The following is a 19046-nucleotide window of genomic DNA, read 5'->3' on the forward strand; positions in this document are numbered from 1 at the left end:
GTTCGCTGAGGTACTGCTACTGCTTGTAGATTCAGTAAACCTTATTAGACATTAAACTATATTTTAATATAAATTGGATTGTTGCTATGTTTTTATTGTACTATAATGTTTGCTAATTAATTATGTATTTGTTTGTTTGTTTTTTATTTATAAATGTTATGAAATCATTAGGGAGGGGAACCAGGTTACCTACTTTTCATTATACAGTTAAATCAAATCAGATTTTTTTGCCTATCATAAAAAGAAATTGGGCAGATAAAGCAAAATCTAAAACAATATTGCAGTCATTTTCATTATAAACGTAACAAATCTCTAGACCTGAATTCTACAGATTGTTTACAAAGCAACAAGATCCATTCCTAATGCAAGTCTATGAGAAAGTTTCACACAAAGCTTTTTGTTCCCCTACAGTTGCACAAGGCCTTATTATGCTGCTCCCAAAAACTCAAAATGTTTCTACGTCCTAAAAAAGGCTGAGGATCCTAAAAACAGCTGAGCCCATCTCCCTCCCCCCATCCTGACTACGTTCTACAGAGGGACCATTGAGAGCATCTTGAGCAGCTGCATCACTGCCTGGTTTAGGAACTGCACCGTCTTGGATCACAAGACCCTACAGAGGATAGTGAGGACAGCTGAGAAGATAATCGGAGTCTCTTTCCCCTCTATCATGGACATTTACACCACAAGCGGCATCCGCAAAGCCAACAGCATTGTGGACGACCTCACACACACCCGTCACACACACTCTCCACCCTCCTGCCATCAGGGATCGGTTCTGAATCATTTGGGCCTTACATTCAGACTATAACAGTTTCTTCCCTCAAACCATCAGGCTTCTCAACAGAGAACTGAACTGAACTCACACACACACACACACACACACACACACACACACACACACACACACACACACACACACACACACACACACACACACACACACACACACATTTTTTGTATTTGTCTTACACTGTCTCTTGTTGTCTTGCACTGTCTTGTGTTGTCTTTGCACTGTTTGCACCAGGTTGCACACGATGCACTTTATGTGGCGAGGACACTTACTAGCCCTGTGTTTTCTGTTTTCTGTGATTGTTGGTGTATGTAGCACCAGGGATCAGGAGGAATGTTGTTTCATTTCACAGTGTAATGCATTAGCTATATATGGTTAAAATGAAAATAAAAGTTTCTTGACTTGACTTGACTTGCAGATGTGATTTTTATTTAGTTTTTGTATAAAATGTTTGATTATATTGAGTTAATTTATTTTTTTCTTGTCTTAGAAAAGATTAGCTTGATCCTTATTTCAATTATATATCAATTGAATATTAAATAAATACCGACAATTTATGCAAATAGACACTGTTCCGTCCAATCAAATTAGTCTCCTAGATTTTATGGGAATAAAAAAACAACAGAAAGAACGTATTTCTGGATAAGTGGAGATCTGTCTCAAACTGTAGGACTTTGCTTTCTAAGGATTCTCTTGTATGGCTTATTCTGCTACTTCTCTATATAATATATATATTTGAATTAATTTGACAGTTTGTTATCCATTTTAATCAATTTTAAAGCTATACCTAATACCTTTTAAAATGTATTACAGTAAAAACGAGAGTTCACAAAAGCAATCCCAAAACTAACCAACCATTACAGGGTGTCTCAAAAGTGTCAATACACAAAAAAAAATTATTAACACTTTTTAGTTTGTCTCAAAAGTTTTTATGCTTTGTTTATATTATGTATATTTTTTCGGATATCTGTTATGAATTCCTCTGATAAAAGAACACTTTGTTGAAATTATTCTCAACCATTCTCTTGGATTTTGAAGCTGAAGGATTTATTGGACTTTAACTGGACACATGGCAATTACACAAAACACTAAAGAAAGAAAGTCATGTGATCATGTTCAAATGTTATGTAATAATTGTTTTTGTTTGTTTTGTTAATTTCCCCTATATATATATATATATTTATATAGAATTTTGGTTCTGGTTGCATGTGGTGTAGTGGGAAGTGTTGCTTATGTTACAGATCAGGGGTCCCTGTTTTTTTCTTAGGTTATGACTAGGTCCATTTTCTCTATATGTTTTCCTGGATCTGTGTGAGTTTTCTCCAGGTTTTCAGGTTTCTTCTCATTATCCGAAAACTAGATGGACCCCTTGTGGTAAATTTGTACCTAGTTGTGATCTGGTCCTTTTCTGTTTGTGTTTATACTTTATGTCCAGTATTTACGGTGGCGGCAAATTAACGGTGTTAATTTGTTTTTGGATTTGTTAATTAGTTTTTGGATTTGTTAATGTGTTTTGCACTTCTCGGCCACCGTAATATGGGTTGTAACACCGTGGTGCGCTCATTTTGAGTATCTTTGGCTTTGGTGTCAGTTTGTTGGATGCTCAGGGGGAATACGGCTGAGTGCAGTACACAGTCCGTTGCATTAGGTGGCAGTAAAGCTGGAGAAAAAGTAGAAGTCGCTAGTACACCCAACGAAGAAGAATTGTCCACTTGTTTAGCTGAAAATGGCGGCATTTATCGATAAGGAATATAAATGCATCAACTTTTCTGATTATAGCTCTCTTTACCATTAACCTAAATTTGATTTAAACGAGATTCGTAGACAAATGTATCCAAAGACGTTTATTGTTGGTTTACAAACTAAGCCAAAGATGAGGCGACTATGAAATTGGCTGAAAACTAGCTGGAAGGTTGTATGTATCTATCCGAGGGCCTTATGTCAAATTGGATATGTAGTACACTATATACCGCGTAGACGCTTTTGAGACAGATAGAACTGCTGGACAGGTAACGTTGATCTCAGCTCAGCCACTGTACTGTCATTACATTTCCTAGTTGGATCTTATATTCGTAGAAAGTTATATTCCAACTATTTAGACCTGAGAGACATTAAATGTGTTTGTAATAATGAAACAAAAAGTTGACTCCATCTACTATACACACTCATCTGCAGTAAGAAAGAGCCTGAAGTTGGGAAGAACTTCTTGTGGTTTTTTCTATAAAGTATTCCTGTTACTAATGCTTAAAATAAGCAATTAGTGTTTTAGAAAACGAATGCTGTTAATAATAGAATAAAAATAATAAAAGATATGGCCAAGGTAAAGAGAAGTAAAAATGGTTGCTAGGTCATTCATAAAAAAGAGGAGTATTAAGCAGCCCAAATGTTCTCCTCTACTCACTGCTAGTTTCCAAAAGTCTGGAGCATGGAGAGAGAAACTGACATCGTTCAGCAAACAGAAGAAAAATCTGTTTCTCTGGAGGATGGGTGCAAGTCTGAACCAACTGTTTTAAAGGAAGATGAGATTCCAATCCCAGAGACGAAGGAAACATCAATAGGAACAAAAATGAAGAATGATGAAGTAATAAATTCTGAGCCGGCAGTTTTGCAGGATGTTTGTTTGGGGTCAGAGGTTGCAGGCCAGAAGATGGAAGGCTGTGGATTTGAGGTATCAAGTTTGCAGTTCGAGATGAGGAATCTGCAGCAGGAACTGGGGAAATGTCAGTTTGAACTGAAGAGAGTGCAAAAGCAGCTGGACCAAAGTCTAAGGTTACAGAGGAGCACAGAGAGCTTCAACCACGACCTAAGACAGCAGGTGACAGAAATGCTTTTTTGAGCCTCACTTATCCATAAAGGACTACCTACCTACATGCATAGGTGCATTACTCTCAGATTATTGCATTATGTCTGTGCATGTGTGCAATACAGGTCGAGGAGCTTAGTGCCGAGCTCCATGAGCGGAAGAAGAAAGAGAAGAGCCGAGTGGAAGTGGAGACACAGACTGACGAATACACCCAGATTGAGACAGGTATTGTCTCTCACACTCTCTCTCACTCATTCACTTACACACACACACACTCACACACAACACTGAATTTATAGGACTATTCTCAAGCCAGCCACAAGGTGATGAGGAGGTGATGGGTAGGTATGGTTTTAAGGAGAGGAATGTAGAAGGGCAGATGGTGGTAGATTTTGCTAAAAGGATGGAAATGGCAGTGGTGAATATGTATTTTAAGAAGAAGGATGATCATAAGGTGACCTATAAGAGTGGAGGAAGGTGCACACAGGTGGACTATGTTCTATGCAGGAGATGCAACCTGAAGAAGATTGGAGACTGTAAGGTGTTGGCAGGGGACAGTGTAGCCAGACAGCATCGGATGGAGGTCTGTAGGATGGTTCTGGAAGCGAAGAAGAAGAGAAGGAGAGTGAGGACTGAAATAAGATTAAGATGGTGGAAACTGAAGGAGGAAGAGTGTAGTGTGAGGTTCAGGGAAGAGGTCAGACAGCGGCTCAGTGGTGGTGAAGAGGTGTTGGATGTTTGGGTAACTACTGCAGGAGTGATGAGGGTGGCAGCTAGAGAAGTGTGACATCTGGAAATAGAAAGGAAGACAAAGAGATGTGGTGGTGGAATGAGGAAGTGCAGGAGAGCATAAGGAGAAAGAGGTTGGCAAAACAGAAGTGGGATCGACAGAGTGATGAGAAAAGTAGGCAGGAGTACAAGGAGATGCGGCAGCAGGTAAAAAGGGATGTGGCGAAAGCCAAGGAAAAGGCATATTAGGAGCTGTATGAGAAGTTGGACACTAAGGAAGGAGAAAAGGATTTGTACCAATTGGCCAGGCAGAGGAACCGAGCTGGGAAGAATGTGCTGCAAGTTAGAGCAGTAAAGGATGGAGAGGGAAATGTGTTGACTAGCGAGGAAAGTTTGTTGAGAAGATGGAGGGAGTATTTTGAGCATCTTATGAATGAGGAAAATAAGAGGGAGAGAAGGTTGGATGATGTGGAGTTGGTGAAGCAGGATGTGGAAAGGATTAGTAAGGAGGAAGTGAGAGCAGCGATTAAGAGGATGAAGAGTGGAATGTCGGTTGGACTAGATGACATACCTGTAGAAGCGTGGAGATGTTTAGGAGAAATGGCAGTAGAGTTTTTAACCAGATTGTTTAACAAGTTTCTGGAAGGTGAGAGGATGCCTGAGGAATGGAGAAGGAGTGTGCTGGTACCGATCTTTAAGCACAAGGGAGATGTGCAGACCTGCAGTAACTACAAGGAAATCAGTCACACCATGAAGTTATGGGAAAGAGTAGTGAAAGCCAGGCTGAGAGAAGAGGTAACCATCTGTGAGCAACAGTATGGTTTCATGCCGAGGAAGAGCACCACAGACACATTATTTGCTTTAAGATTGTTGATAGAGAAGTATAGAGAAGGACAGAAGGAATTGCATTGTGTATTTGTGTATTTAGAGAAAGCGTACAACAGAGTGCCAAGAGAGGAGTTGTGTTATTGTATGAGGAAGTCAGGTGTGTCAGAGAAGTGTGAGGGTGGTGCAGGACATGTATGAGGACAGTGTGACAGCAGTGAAGTGTGCAGTAGGAACGACAGACTGCATCAAGGATCGGCCCTGAGCCCTTTCCTGTTTGCAGTGGTGATAGACAGGTTGACGGACAAGGTCAGACAGGAGTCTCCCTGGACTATGATGTTTGCGGATGATATTGTGATTTGTAGTGAGAATAGGGAGAAGGTTGAGAAGAGCCTTGAGAGGTGGAGATATGCGCTGGAGAGAAGGGTAATGAAAGTCAGTTGGAGTAAGACAGAATACATGTGTGTGAATGAGAGGGAGGGCAGTGGAGAGGTGCGGTTGCAGGGAGAAGAGGTGGAGAAGGTGGAGGAGTTCAGGTATCTGGGGTCAACAGTGCAAAGTAATGGAGAGTGTTTTAGAGAAGTAAAGAAAAGAGTGCAGGCAGGGTGGAGTGGGTGGAGAAGAGTGGCAGGAGTGATTTGTGATAGAAGGGTATCTGCAAAAGGAAAAGTTTATAAAACTGTGGTGAGACCTGCGATGTTGTATGGATTAGAGACAGTGGCATTGAGTAAAAGACACAAGGTGGAGCTGGAGGTAGCGGAGCTGAAGATGTTAAGGTTTTTGTTGGGAGTGACAAGGATGGACAAGATTAGAAATGAGTTTATTAGAGGGACAGCCCATGTAGGATGTTTTGGTGATAAGGTGAGGGAGGCAAGTTTGAGATGGTTTGGACATGTGCAGAGGAGGGACATGAGTTATATTGGTAGAAGAATGCTGAGTATGGAGTCACCAGGAAGGAGGAAAATAGGAAGACCAAGGAGGAGGTTTATGGATGTGGTGAGGGAAGACATGCAGGTAGTTGGTGTGAAAGAGGCAGATGTAAAGGACAGGGTGGTATGGAGACGGATGATCCGCTGTGGCGACCACTAAAGCGAATTAAATTACCCCTTTTTGAGATTCCAAAGGAAGCATTGTTTTTCTGACACAACCTTTTACACAGCTATATTTTATTGTCCCTTATTTGAAAGTCTGCCAGTACTTGTTTGTGTTGATTGCAGCATTAGACAATAATATATATATATATATATTATATATATATACACACACATACACAGTGAGGAAAATAAGTATTTGAACACCCTGCTATTTTGCAAGTTTTTTGCAAGTGAAATTGTCATCGTAGGTGCATGTCCACTGTGAGAGACATCATCTAAAAAAAAAAAATCCAGAAATCACAATGTATGATTTTTAAACTATTTATTTGTATGATACAGCTGCAAATAAGTATTTGAACACCTGTCTATCGGCTAGAATTCTGACCCTCAAAGACCTGTTAGTCTGCCTTTAAAATGTCCACCTCCACTACATTTATTATCCTAAATTAGATGCACCTGTTTGAGGTCATTAGCTGCATAAAGACACCTGTCCACCCCATACAATCAGTAAGAATTCAACTACTAACATGGCCAAGACCAAAGAGCTGTCCAAAGACACTAGAGACAAAATTGTACACCTCCACAAGGCTGGAAAGGGCTACGGGGAAATTGCCAAGCAGCTTGATGAAAAAAGGTCCACTGTTGGAGCAATCATTAGAAAATGGAAGAAGCTAAACATGACTGTCAATCTCCCTCGGACTGGGGCTCCATGCAAGATCTCACCTCGTGGGGTCTCAATGATCCTAATGAAGGTGAGAAATCAGCCCAGAACTACACGGGAGGAGCTGGTCAATGACCTGAAAAGAGCTGGGACCACCGTTTCCAAGGTTACTGTTGGTAATACACTAAGACGTCATGGTTTGAAATCATGAATGGCACGGAAGGTTCCCCTGCTTAAACCAGCACATGTCCAGGCACACCTTAAGTTTGCCAATGACCATTTGGATGATCCAGAGGAGTCATGGGAGAAAGTCATGTGGTCAGATGAGACCAAAATAGAACCTTTGGGCCATAATTCCACTAAATATGTTTGGAGGAAGAAGAATGATGAGTACCATCCCAAGAACACCATCCCTACTGTGAAGCATGAGGGTGGTAGCATCATGCTTTGGGGGTGTTTTTCTGCACATGGGACAGGTCGACTGCACTGTATTAAGGAGAGGATGACCGGGGCCATGTATTGCGAGATTTTGGGGAACAACCTCCTTCCCTTAGTTAGAGCATTGAAGATGGGTCGAGGCTGGGTCTTCCAACATGACAATGACCTGAAGCACACAGCCAGGATAACCAAGGAGTGGCTCTGTAAGAAGCATATCACGGTTCTGGCGTGGACTAGCCAGTCTTCAGACCTAAACCCAATAGAGAATCTTTGGAGGGAGCTCAAACTCAGTGTTTCTCAGCGACAGGCCAGAAACCTGACTGATCTAGAGAAGATCTGTGTGGAGGAGTGGGCCAAAATCCCTCCTGCAGTGTGTGCAAACCTGGTGAAAAACTACAGGAAACGTTTGACCTCTGTAATTGCATACAAAGGCTACTGTACCAAATATTAACATTGACTTTCTCAGGTGTTCAAATACTTATTTGCAGCTGTATCATACAAATAAATAGTTAAAAAAATCATACATTGTGATTTCTTTTTTCTTTTTTAGATTTATGTCTCTCACAGTGGACATGCACCTACGATGACAATTTCAGACCCCTCCATGATTTCTAAGTGGGAGAACTTGCAAAATAGCAGGGTGTTCAAATACTTATTTTCCTCACTGTATATTAGTAAAATGATCAATGACTAAATAATCAATACAAGATACAATACAATATGAATACAATAATTCAATTATTTTTCATTTGTATAGCGCTTTTAACAATGAACATTGTCTCAAAGCAGCTTTACACAGATAAACTGGTGATAAAAAATGTATGTTTTTTATAAGTGTAAATTTGTCCCTGTACAATACAAACTGCTTGATGTGTACTTGAATTAACATGGTTGTGATTACAGGTTTTTTTTTTTCTGTTTTTCTTTTTTTTTAAGATTACAGTTATTACTACAGTGGATACTATCAGGCTGCTGCAGAGCCCATGCTTAATGCTCACACTGAAATTCAAGAGACATCTGATATGTATGCTGTTACAACAGAGGCAGCAACAGCCAGTGAACAAGAGTCAGATCAATTGGCCAACATGGCTGACACAGAGGTAACAGGAGTGTATGTGCACTGTGCTGTTATAGTTTATTTTGTTTGACACCTAAGTGGACAGAGCTATATAGGAATTTGCTTGAAGTCCAATAAAGAAATTAAATATTCATTATTCACAGTTCATTAAGTATGAGGAAAACCACCATCTGGCACACTTGTCTGCTTTTACTAGTCTAAAGTGTGGGATGACTGAACTGTAAATAAACAAAAGCAATTCACTAATTGGTAAAAAGGTAAGGGCAAGAAACAGTGGTTTACTTAACTGGAATTAAATATAGTGTGTGTATGTCTGTGTGTAGGTGGTTGACAGCAGCAGCTCATCAATAGCGGCCATGTTGAGGGCCACAGCAGAAGAGGCAGTCACTCAGACGGGCTTTGTTTTTGACGAGAGCTCAGGAATGTACTATGACCATTCTACTGGCTTCTACTATGACTCGGTATGCTCCTTTTTTATTTAACCCAGACCACCCAAAATATATAACCCATATCTTCTCTTGTGAAATACACTTAACTGTATTGAAATTGCACTTTTTTTCCCACCTGTAGTATAATTGCAATCAAGACTAAAACTTAAATACATTTATGTAAAAAAAATATTTGATTTCTATAATAGATTATTTTAAAAACAATGTTACTACATGAGATTTTCAGTGGGACAGAAATTTGCACGCTTTATGTTCGTAAATGATGGCATTGCCTTTTAATCGCTTGCATTAGATGCCTGGTGTAGACTTCATCAAGCTTTTCACAATATTTGCTCGAAGTTGTGTAATGGCCACTTCAATACATTCAGTGTGAAGAGTTATGCCTTAATCATTTTGTGAAGCATTTTTTTGTTTTCTGGCTTGAAGCATTGTTGTAGTATAAGGAGATCTCAGTATGTGTAGATCATTAGTACAATTGGTATTATCAGTATGTCTCTTTTCCAATAACACATTCCTATGTGATGCTGGCACCTCCATGGTTCACAGATAAATTGGTGTTCTTTTATTAAACGCCTCACCATTTGCTCCCCATATTTAGTGCTGATGATTATGGCAAACAGTCCAGTATTTGTTTAATATCTTCTTCTTTCGGCTTCTCCCATTAGGGGTCATCCGTCTCCATCCCCCCCCCCCCCCCCCCCTCTTCGATACCAACTACCGGCATGTCTTCCCTCACCACATCCATGAACCTCCTCCTTGGCATTCCTCTTTTCCTCCTTCCTGGTGGCTCCATCCTCAGCATTCTTATACCGATATAACCCATGTCTCTCCTCTGCACATGTCCAAACCATCTCAATCTCGCCTCCCTCACCTTGTCTCCAAAACGTCCTACATGGGCTGTCTCTCTAATGAACTCATTTCTAATCTTGTCCATCCTCGTCACTCCCAACGAAAATCTCAACATCTTCAGCTCTGCTACCTCCAGCTCCACCTCCTGTCTTTTACTCAATGCCACCGTCTCTAATCCATACAACATCGCAGGTCTCACCACAGTTTTATAAACTTTTCCTTTTGCAGATACCCTTCTATCACAAATCACTCCTGCCACTCTTCTCCACCCACTCCACCCTGCCTGCACTCTTTTCTTTACTTCTCTAACACACTCTCCATTACTTTGCACTGTTGACCCCACCTTCTCCACCTCTTCTCCCTGCAACCGCACCACTCCACTGCCCTCCCTCTCATTCACACACATGTACTCTGTCTTACTCCTACTGACTTTCATTCCCCTTCTCTCCAGCATGTACCTTCACATCTCCAGGGTCTTCTCAACCTGTTCCCTACTCCTACAACAACAAATCACAATATCATCCGCAAACATCATAGTCCATGAAGACTCCTGTCTGACCCCAGTATTTGTTTGATATGATAAAAAAAAAAGTCTCCCAATGGATGACAAACTTCAGCCTGACTTTTCTTATTTCAGACTTTAATGGCAGTCTTCTGTTCTACAGACATTCAGCCTACTGCGATGAAGGATGCTCTTAATGTTGGATGTGCATCATTTGTTCATGTGTTGTTGTCTTAGGGTTCAGTTAAATTGTTTGGACCAAAGTTTGGGAGTTTATTTCTGCTATTTTCTTGAAGGATGTCGTGTTTTTGTGCACTCAGGATTTTTATGTTTGCATGCACTTTTTGTGTGCATAGTTTCCCCCTGAGGTTATGGCTCAATTTAATTTTTCAAGATTTCAAAGGCAAAAAGGTGTTTTTTTTTCTTTTTTTTTTTTCTTTTTCTAAAAGTCTCGACAAAATTTTGGTAATTTATCTAGACTGTCTAAAGAGATAGTCAACTTAAATTGTGTAATGTTGTATAAGCATTTCACCCCACTGGAATTCTCATGTCAATTAAAATCCACCAGTAAATTTGATAATTAGTTTCTTCATTTTTTTCTCAAGTAAGCAAAGTGGCTTCACTGGCTTGAATAATCAATGTAGGATAACATGGAATATATGTAGTTGTGAAAAACAGATAGAATATCTGTAGCATACATGTATTTAAACATTTGGTCTCAACTGTAGAAGTTAGAAAAAACTGTAAATCTGCAAACACTTAAATAAAAGTCAATGTTTAAATTTTCATACAGCACATTACTTGCAATAACAAGTTTTAACCAGTTAAGAGCTTAATGATTGATGCTTTAATTGATTGTAATTAATATCTCATGCACCATAACGTTTGACGCATGACGTTTCTGTTTTCAGAGCAGCCAGCTATATTACGATGCCAACACAGGCATCTACTACTTCTATGATCATTCTAGTGGAAAGTATGAATTTCATTCTCGAATTGAGCTGTCCACAGTACCATTAGGCCAAACTGACAATGACCAGGAGAATGTCAACAAATGGAAGAGTAAGAGGGCTGCAGAGAAACCAGAGCATCCAGAGGCCCCGGTAAAACTGTTATACCTGCTTCTCAAATACCAGTTCTCTTTTAAAAACATTTTGGTGCAACAGATCCCTTAATCAGGGCTTCAAGACGCATCTGGTCCAGCTCATTAAGGACATAAGAATTAGCTGATCAGTTGTATCAGAGGCAGTGTTAGAAAACTTGAAACTGTGCATAGCTAAATTTTAAACTAATAGATTGATTCTTTTAAAGCTTGTATTTGATCATAAAGCTTCTATTTCGCATGCAAACAGCTTTTCTTCATTGACATACAGTGCTTGTCCGAAGTTTGGAAACACCTAGTCTTTTATTGTTTTTGAGAGAGACATCCATGTTCTTTTTGTTTATATGCAACAAACTATGTAATTTAAACGTATGAAGATTAATATGATCAAACATGATATAGAAAAGTACATTTTATTTTCATTGAATAAACCTGCTTTAGCGTGAAACTGCAAACACATTCCTGGTATCCAGACAGTTTCTTCAAACATTCTGCTGAAATACTTGCCACTGGTGTTAAATGGTGTTCAAGTATGGTGTTCATGGTGTTGAAGTATGGAATGGTAGCCATGTTGGTTCAGTATTCCTTTTTCCATGTTTGACTGTGGGTGTGAGGCAGTATGATAACATCTCTCCGGTTCTTCATCTTACAGATAGAGCCAAAAATGTGGAATTTGTCCCCAGAACCTTCTTCCAGTCATTTGCTGTTTAATTCTTGTGTTTGTGTTTGTTTCATATAAACAAAGGAATTTTTAAAACCCCTCAAAAATGAGAAAAGACTAGGTGTTTCCAACTTTTTACAGGCTCTGTATCTTTTGAACGTATATGATCAACTTGGTCTTGTGATTAGCACTGACTACATTCTGCTGACCTCTCTCATTCAAAATCTTCCAATTCTCTGTCCTGTTTGGTTGAATGTCTCCTTTCGAACAGAACCACCGTGTGGTGAAGGAGAAGCCCAAAATTGTAAAAGATCAAGAGGAGCACGGCATGGGGAAAAAGGGTGAGATGGTCACGCGGAAAAAAGGACGACGCTCCCGGAGCAGGACACGTCAGTCACGCTCCCGGAGCAGGACACGCCTGTCTCGTTCACGGAGCAGGACACGCCTGTCTCGTTCACGGAGCAAGACACGCCTGTCTCGTTCACGGAGCAGGACACGCCTGTCTCGTTCACGGAGCAGGACACGTCTATCACGTTCACGGAGCAGGACGCGCCGATCTCGATCACGTACCAAGTTGCATAGACGGAACCGGACACGCTCTGAAGACAGGAAGAAGAAAAAGAAGAGGAAGAAGAAGGCTAAAAAGTCATCGCACTCGCACAGAGATTTGAGCTCACACGCTGCTAATATGGACAACGAAAGTGAGCCAGAAGAAGGAGAGATCTTGCAGTCCAGAGCAAAAAATGGTCATTCGTCATCGTCATTATCATCATCCTCCTCATCAGCATCTCTTTCTCCCCCTCCAGTTGCCTCTCCAGCATCAAACAGCCCAGAGAGAGACATGCAACAAGTTGAAGGTGAAGTAGATCCTATATTCTACTGTCATAGATCCACTTAACTCCTTATTCTATAAGTGTGGAAATAAGCAAGTTTGTTAGCATTAACAGTGTAGCTGCTGTTTAGTTTGTATGTTAGTTGTGGTTGTAATATCTAATTGTGTAATATTTTTCTCATAATAATTTTTTCAGTAGTCCAGATTTAAAATGCACAATGTGGACACATGGCTATTATAGCCATATTAAAGGATTCTTTAATGTCTTTTGTATGCTATAGAATTAAGACTTTCCATGCATTCCACTGGAACTAAGAAGCCTAGACACATGGTTTCCCAAAAGTTTGTTGTTTTTCAGGTTTTCTCCCTAATAAAAGATGTGAAAGAGAAGCATTCAAACTATACACTGCCAGGAATAATAATAATAGTAATTCTTATTATTATTGGGTCCAGTAATATGCAGCTGCAGCCATCAATTCTCAGCTAATAGAAAACATGAGACTTCCCACACTTGATTTAGAACACAAGAAGTAATTTTTATTGATAAAGTAATACTTTGCTTCTTCTATCCATTCTTTATATATAAAAATGCAAAACTTCCCTTTGTTGTACGTCAGGGGTGGGCAATTAATTTTTACAAGGGACCACATGAGAAATCTGAATTGTGTCTGAGGGCCACACCAACGATAATATTTTAGGGATGCACTGAAATGAAAATTCATGGCCGAAACTGAAAAACAAAAAGGAGGAAACCAAGGCCGAAAACCGAAACACCGAAAGAAAAGATTGGCTATGACTATGTACTAACCTCACTAAAATCAATGCATTGCAATTTAAAGAATAAATCAATTACAAAAGTTTTTTTATTTATTATTATAAATTATTATTATTTATTTGTTACCATTCATAGTATTGACAGACAGACAGCCAATTATTATTAGCAACGGTCTTTGAATGGAACATTCTAATCTACAGCATTAAGAAGAGCCGTGTAATAAATAATATTATATTATAATAATTATTATTTTCGGGATCTACAGGGAATGTTTTAAAGATGGGGTTGACAATCACTGATCTAAGACAATTAATTCCATAATCTTTTTTCATTACAATTGTGTTTCGGCCGTATTGTTTCTGTGATTTATGTATTTCGGCCGAAGATTTGCGGTGGCCGAATTTTCGGGGCATCCCTATAATTAATGTTTGGCCTCACGGCTGTAGTTTGCCCAGATATGTTCTACGTCCTAGTGGACTGTTCCAGCGATGTCTGAATATGAAGACAACCTCAAGTTTTCAAATGCACACATTTTTACTACTGTTCAGCCCTATCATCTATGAATATTACTTTTTGGTTTACTTTTTAGATTATGTATGTGTTTTACAGAAGGCTGGCCTCCATGCGTGAGAGTGATTGTGGTTCGCTCTCCTGTTCTGCAACCCGGCACTCTTTTTATCCTCACAGCTGACAGCATCGCCACTATCGGCCGGTCAGTAACACGCCGGAGTGTGTGTGTCGGCTGTTTGTGGTTTAGCAAAACATAATTTTCTTTAAATTGAACGTGTATCGTATATGCATTTGCAGAGAGAAGGATATGGACCATGCCATCAGGATTCCAGAGATGGGAGTCAGTAAGGTATTGACTGTCAGAATTAAGTCTAGTCAAGAAGCTTTTATTGTCATTTCAACCATATATAGCTGACGCGGTACACAGTGAAATGAAACAACGTTGATCATTTAACAACATAAAGCTACATCCCAGAAAACACAGAGCTAAGGACTAGTAAATGTCCTCACCACAAAGTGCATCGTGTGCAACCTGTGTAAAGACAACACAGGACAGTGTAGGACAAATACACACGACACAAAATAGCACCGCCAATAAACCTTTTGAATATTACACACTGCGTTGTGTAAAAGAGTAACGTGAACATTGATTGAATGTTATGCAAAAGAGCAATAGTGGCAGTCAAAAAAGATGTGCAGCAAAGATTTCAATTTATACCAGACAACTCTCCAACATTGGAGTTTAAAGGATAGTAATGGTGTGTGTGTATTTTATGCAGTGTCTATCTATATCCATTTGTGTGTCTCCATGAAGAGGTGTAATTGTGTGTGTGTGTGTGTGTGTGTGTGTGTGTGTGTGTGTGTGTGTGTGTGTGTGTGTGTGTGTGTGTGTGTGTGTGTGTGTGTGTGTGTGTGTGTGTGTGTGTGTGTGTGTGTGTGTGTGTATATAAAGTGCCATGCAGAGGTGTATTTCGATCAGGATCAGCAATGTTACATGTTGGTAGACCGGGGCAGTCAGAACGGCACAGTGCTTAATGGCAACAGAATTCTACAGGTATTGCACCGCATCAGTCCTGTTTCTCGATTTATGTGCTTTTCTATTCATATACTGTATTTATTTGGTATGTAAGAGCTAGCCAGGCTAAACCCCTATCTTTTAAAGTTAAAAACTTTAGAATATTCACTGTTAAGAAACATTTTAAGGTGGATTCTTTTGGATTGTTGTGTAAACGTGTTCGGCTACACCAGCAATGATTATTAGAAAACTACACAGCATAGAATGAAGAATTAATGCTAAGACTAATTTCTCTTAAGCCCAGACTGAAGATTCATGCAGTGCTTGAGAAGGTACTCATAAAATCAAACAGGAAATGCATCATTAAAATTAACTTTCTGTTGCTGTGTGTGTTTGTCATTGTCAGCCTAAAGTGCGCTGTGACCCTTGTCCTTTAACGCATGGAGATGAAGTGAAGCTGGGTGAAACAGTTTTATCATTTCACATTCACATGGGTTCTGACACATGCGACGCTTGCGAACCTGGACAAGTTCGAGCTCACATAAGCTTCCGCCGCCCAGAGGAAAACACGGGTATACAAGTTACAGACTATAAGGAGTCACATGATACTGCAACTAAGCACACTATATACACTGATAATTGTAATGTTTTAAAAATGATGTGTACATGTTTTTGATCAGGCACTGTGTTGAGTAAGGAGGACAAAGAAGCACAGAGACTGAGACAGCTCAAGCAGATCAAACTTAAATATGGCCTTAAAGTAAGTTTGCATTTTTGTGTGGAGTATTTTTTTTTTTTTTTTTTTTTTTTATTTATATTTTTCAGTCAATCAACTCGAATTTCGGTCTTTGATCTATTTACAATGACTAAAAACTTTTTTTTTTTTTTTTTTTGCAAAAGTTTTTTTTATTTGTAACAAATGTGTATATGTGTCTTTAGAACAGTGCATATGAAGGTGGCGGTGCATTGAGCAATAGGTACAAGGACCGAGCGGAGAATCGGAGGCAGAAAGTGGGAAGTGAAGGAACCTTCTACAGAGAAGATGCTCCTGCATCAGTGCATGTGTACGTCACTTCCAATACTCCATAAACTGATGTTAGGCACACACATTGCATTTGAATGGTAGTGGACCATGGTGACCCCTTGGTATTAGAGGGACCACTTTAACACCATAGGTCAGGGGTAGTTCTATATAAATGAGCTGGCAGTACAAAAGAGGTCCACATAGGAATATTTGCTTATAATTAATTATATTGGGATTTTTCTGTAAACACTACTATTAGTCATATCAGCAAAATGATGGTATGAAGAATTTACGCTGAGACTGATTCCTTTCTAGTCTAGACTGTAGTTTTATGCAGCAATTAAGAAGGCATGAAACATCTTCTCAGGTGTCATAAACTTGAATCATGAATGTGGGTTTGAATGAATGAGTGTGATGGTTTCTAATTACACCAATAATGGTAGATGTAAATCTCTGCTCAAGGCTTTTTAATATTTAATATAATTTTAATATCACGATATTGATGGATTGTTGATTTTAGAATCCTGTCTAAAGGGGGGGTTGAAAGAATTGTACATAACCAAAGACAGTCAGTTACTGCATCCTTTCAAATCATACAAATGTAATGGGTTTTCGAAAATCAACATTGACCACTTCAATATCAATATCTGTCTAGGTTTTTTGTCATTACTGTATGTCTTTTATCATGTGTGTGTGTGCAGAGAGATCAGTGACAAGAACAAGGGTCGTCAGATGTTGGAGCGAATGGGATGGAAGAGTGGAGAAGGACTAGGCAAAGATAGAGGAGGCATTACTGAGCCTGTAAGTACACACAAATACACAACACTGCAATACCCAATGTGCATGTCTGAATAGGACAGATATATATGTATAAATATTGTATGAATGGACATACAATAAAATGGATGACAAAACCTCAACTGAACAACGCCACTGACCCTCAACGGTTCGGCATTTAAAAAAGGCTATTTATTACCTTTTTAATTACTTATTTCTTTTTCACTTTCTGTTAGGTTGAGGTTCAGGTTCGGGAGCCTCAGTCCGGACTGGGCTGTGGAGCGATTTTTGCAGTAGATCAGGTCCCTGCTGGCCGGACTAGAAGACAGCAGAACTGGGAGCATGCAAGGGAGCGCTTTGCACATGCTGACCCGAGTCATGACAAGCCTGAATCGGGAGACACACCGCTAACTGATCCTTAAACCTTTCTTTGCAGTCTTATAAATTAAAACTATGATTAATCATTTTGAGGACACAGTTCCAGAAGTGAACTTATAGGGACTGAGTAAATGAGATCATATGAAAGAAATAATTACAGAATAAATTGTAAATTACAAATATTCTGTAGTGTTTGTATCTACTGCTTGTATAGTTTTGTTAATAAATGTGCAAAGCTGCATTCTTCTCTGGATTTTCTACAGATGCCAAATGTGTGTGAATGTATGCTCATAATATTAATATGCAATATTCAATTCAATTCATTTTTATTTGTATAGGGCTTTTAACAATGAACATTCTCAAAGCAGCTTTACACAGATAATGTGGTGATTAAAAGTAAATATGTTCTTTGTAAGTTTGTTTGTCCCTGATAAGCATCTCAAAGTACTTTTAACTTTATCTATTAGAATGTTTTAATTGATGGACACTTCAACACACTTTCTAAGTCGCTCTGGATGAGGGTGTCTGCCAAATTGCATAAATGCAAATAGCAAATATTGCCTCATTAATGGCTGCCACATACACTGTATGCATAAAAGTTTCTGGATACCTGACTATAAGATTCGTATGTGTCTTTTGAACATCCCAGACCAAAATTAGTCCACATCACTCTTCTGGTTAGTTGTTCCACTAGATTATTTTTTTTTAAGTGTGCTTGTGAAGTTTTGCCCTTATTTAGTCACAAGGGTGTTAGTAAAGTCAGGAACTCATGTAGGGTAAAAAGGCTTGGGGTGCCCTCATTCATAACAAAGGTGTTCTGTGAGATTAAGGTCAGAGGTTTATAGCAGACCAATCAAGATCTTCCACTCGAACCCATGTAAATCATATGTTCATGGAGCTGGCTTTGTGCACTTAGATGTTATCATACTGGAACAGGTTTGGGTCTCCTAGTTCAAGGGAAGGTAAAACTTTATGCTACAGAATTGGAAAGTATTTCTTTACAATTGTGTGCTTCTAACTTTGTTGTAACAGAACACATAGCTGGAAAATCAGATGTCCCCATAAATTTCTCCATATATTGTATACAAACTAATGTTCAGTCAGTATAAATGATTATATAAGATTAATTTTTTTAATTATTTGGCTGAATTATTTTTTATTATATGATTTTTAATTAAATTAGTATAAATGTTAATAGTAGATTTATTTTTTTTATTATTATTTGGCTGAATTTTTTTATTATATTTTTTTAATTTTTAATTATTTTATATTACAGTGGAACCCGGTTATGTCGATGTCTTAGTGGGTCGCCAAAAAGCATCGAGGTAACCGATGATCGAGATAAACGAAAATCAAAATGGCGGCAGTATATTAACGTGTTTAAAATTTCTTGATGTACATGATGTGCGTTAATAAATGAGAATGTGCATGCACGTGTTTTTGAAGGGTTTTTTTTTTTACACAACAGCGTTGCCGCGATTGGTTTGATGAAGGCATGCTATAAAAATACATACAGTACATGTTTATCTGTCAGGAATCCACCTGCCACGCCCCCTTCAGCCCCCTTCAGCGTGACAGGTGTTTTCTCGGCCGCTTTCTCTGAAGCTCCCGGCTTTAATCACGCACATATGGTGCTCGTTTATCATCATCACCAGCTCCTATTTAAACTTCCACACTCTCACTGTCCGTTATTGTTGGTATATGTTGGTTCACGGCGGTCGTTGTTATCGCTCATGTGTATCCCGGTACGTGTC

General features: G+C 39.1%; 1 protein-coding gene across 3 annotated transcripts; it reads left to right on the forward strand.

Moving 5' to 3' along the window:
* The first annotated feature begins 2468 nt into the window (after positions 1-2468).
* Positions 2469-17533, forward strand: aggf1 (angiogenic factor with G patch and FHA domains 1). Of its 3 annotated transcripts, none has more exons than XM_083565085.1 (15): positions 2469-2799; positions 3198-3605; positions 3719-3818; positions 8277-8440; positions 8742-8879; positions 11130-11321; positions 12253-12838; positions 14201-14300; positions 14396-14447; positions 15051-15152; positions 15520-15685; positions 15794-15873; positions 16053-16177; positions 16839-16938; positions 17151-17533. In XM_083565085.1, the coding sequence occupies exons 2-15, from the start codon at positions 3216-3218 to the stop codon at positions 17334-17336; spliced, it is 2481 nt and encodes an 826-aa protein (XP_083421211.1). In that variant the 5' UTR covers positions 2469-2799; positions 3198-3215; the 3' UTR covers positions 17337-17533. The 3 variants fall into 3 exon arrangements, with proteins under 3 accessions (XP_083421211.1, XP_083421210.1, XP_083421209.1); XM_083565083.1 differs by having other exon boundaries at positions 2470-2799; positions 14198-14300; XM_083565084.1 differs by having other exon boundaries at positions 2469-3605; positions 14198-14300.
* The last annotated feature ends 1513 nt before the right edge of the window (positions 17534-19046 follow it).

The sequence above is a fragment of the Silurus aristotelis genome (assembly GCF_946808225.1).
Source record: "Silurus aristotelis genome assembly, chromosome: 16".
Classification (NCBI taxonomy): Eukaryota; Metazoa; Chordata; class Actinopteri; order Siluriformes; family Siluridae; genus Silurus; species Silurus aristotelis.

Excerpts from the sequence above, each read along its gene's own strand:
- aggf1 (XM_083565084.1), top strand. The coding sequence starts at position 3,216 with ATGGAGAGAGAAACTGACATCGTTCAGCAAACAGAAGAAAAATCTGTT. Across the intron at positions 15,874-16,052 it reads AACTTAAATATGGCCTTAAA|AACAGTGCATATGAAGGTGG; the intron begins GTAAGTTTGCAT and ends ATGTGTCTTTAG. Across the intron at positions 16,939-17,150 it reads GAGGAGGCATTACTGAGCCT|GTTGAGGTTCAGGTTCGGGA; the intron begins GTAAGTACACAC and ends ACTTTCTGTTAG.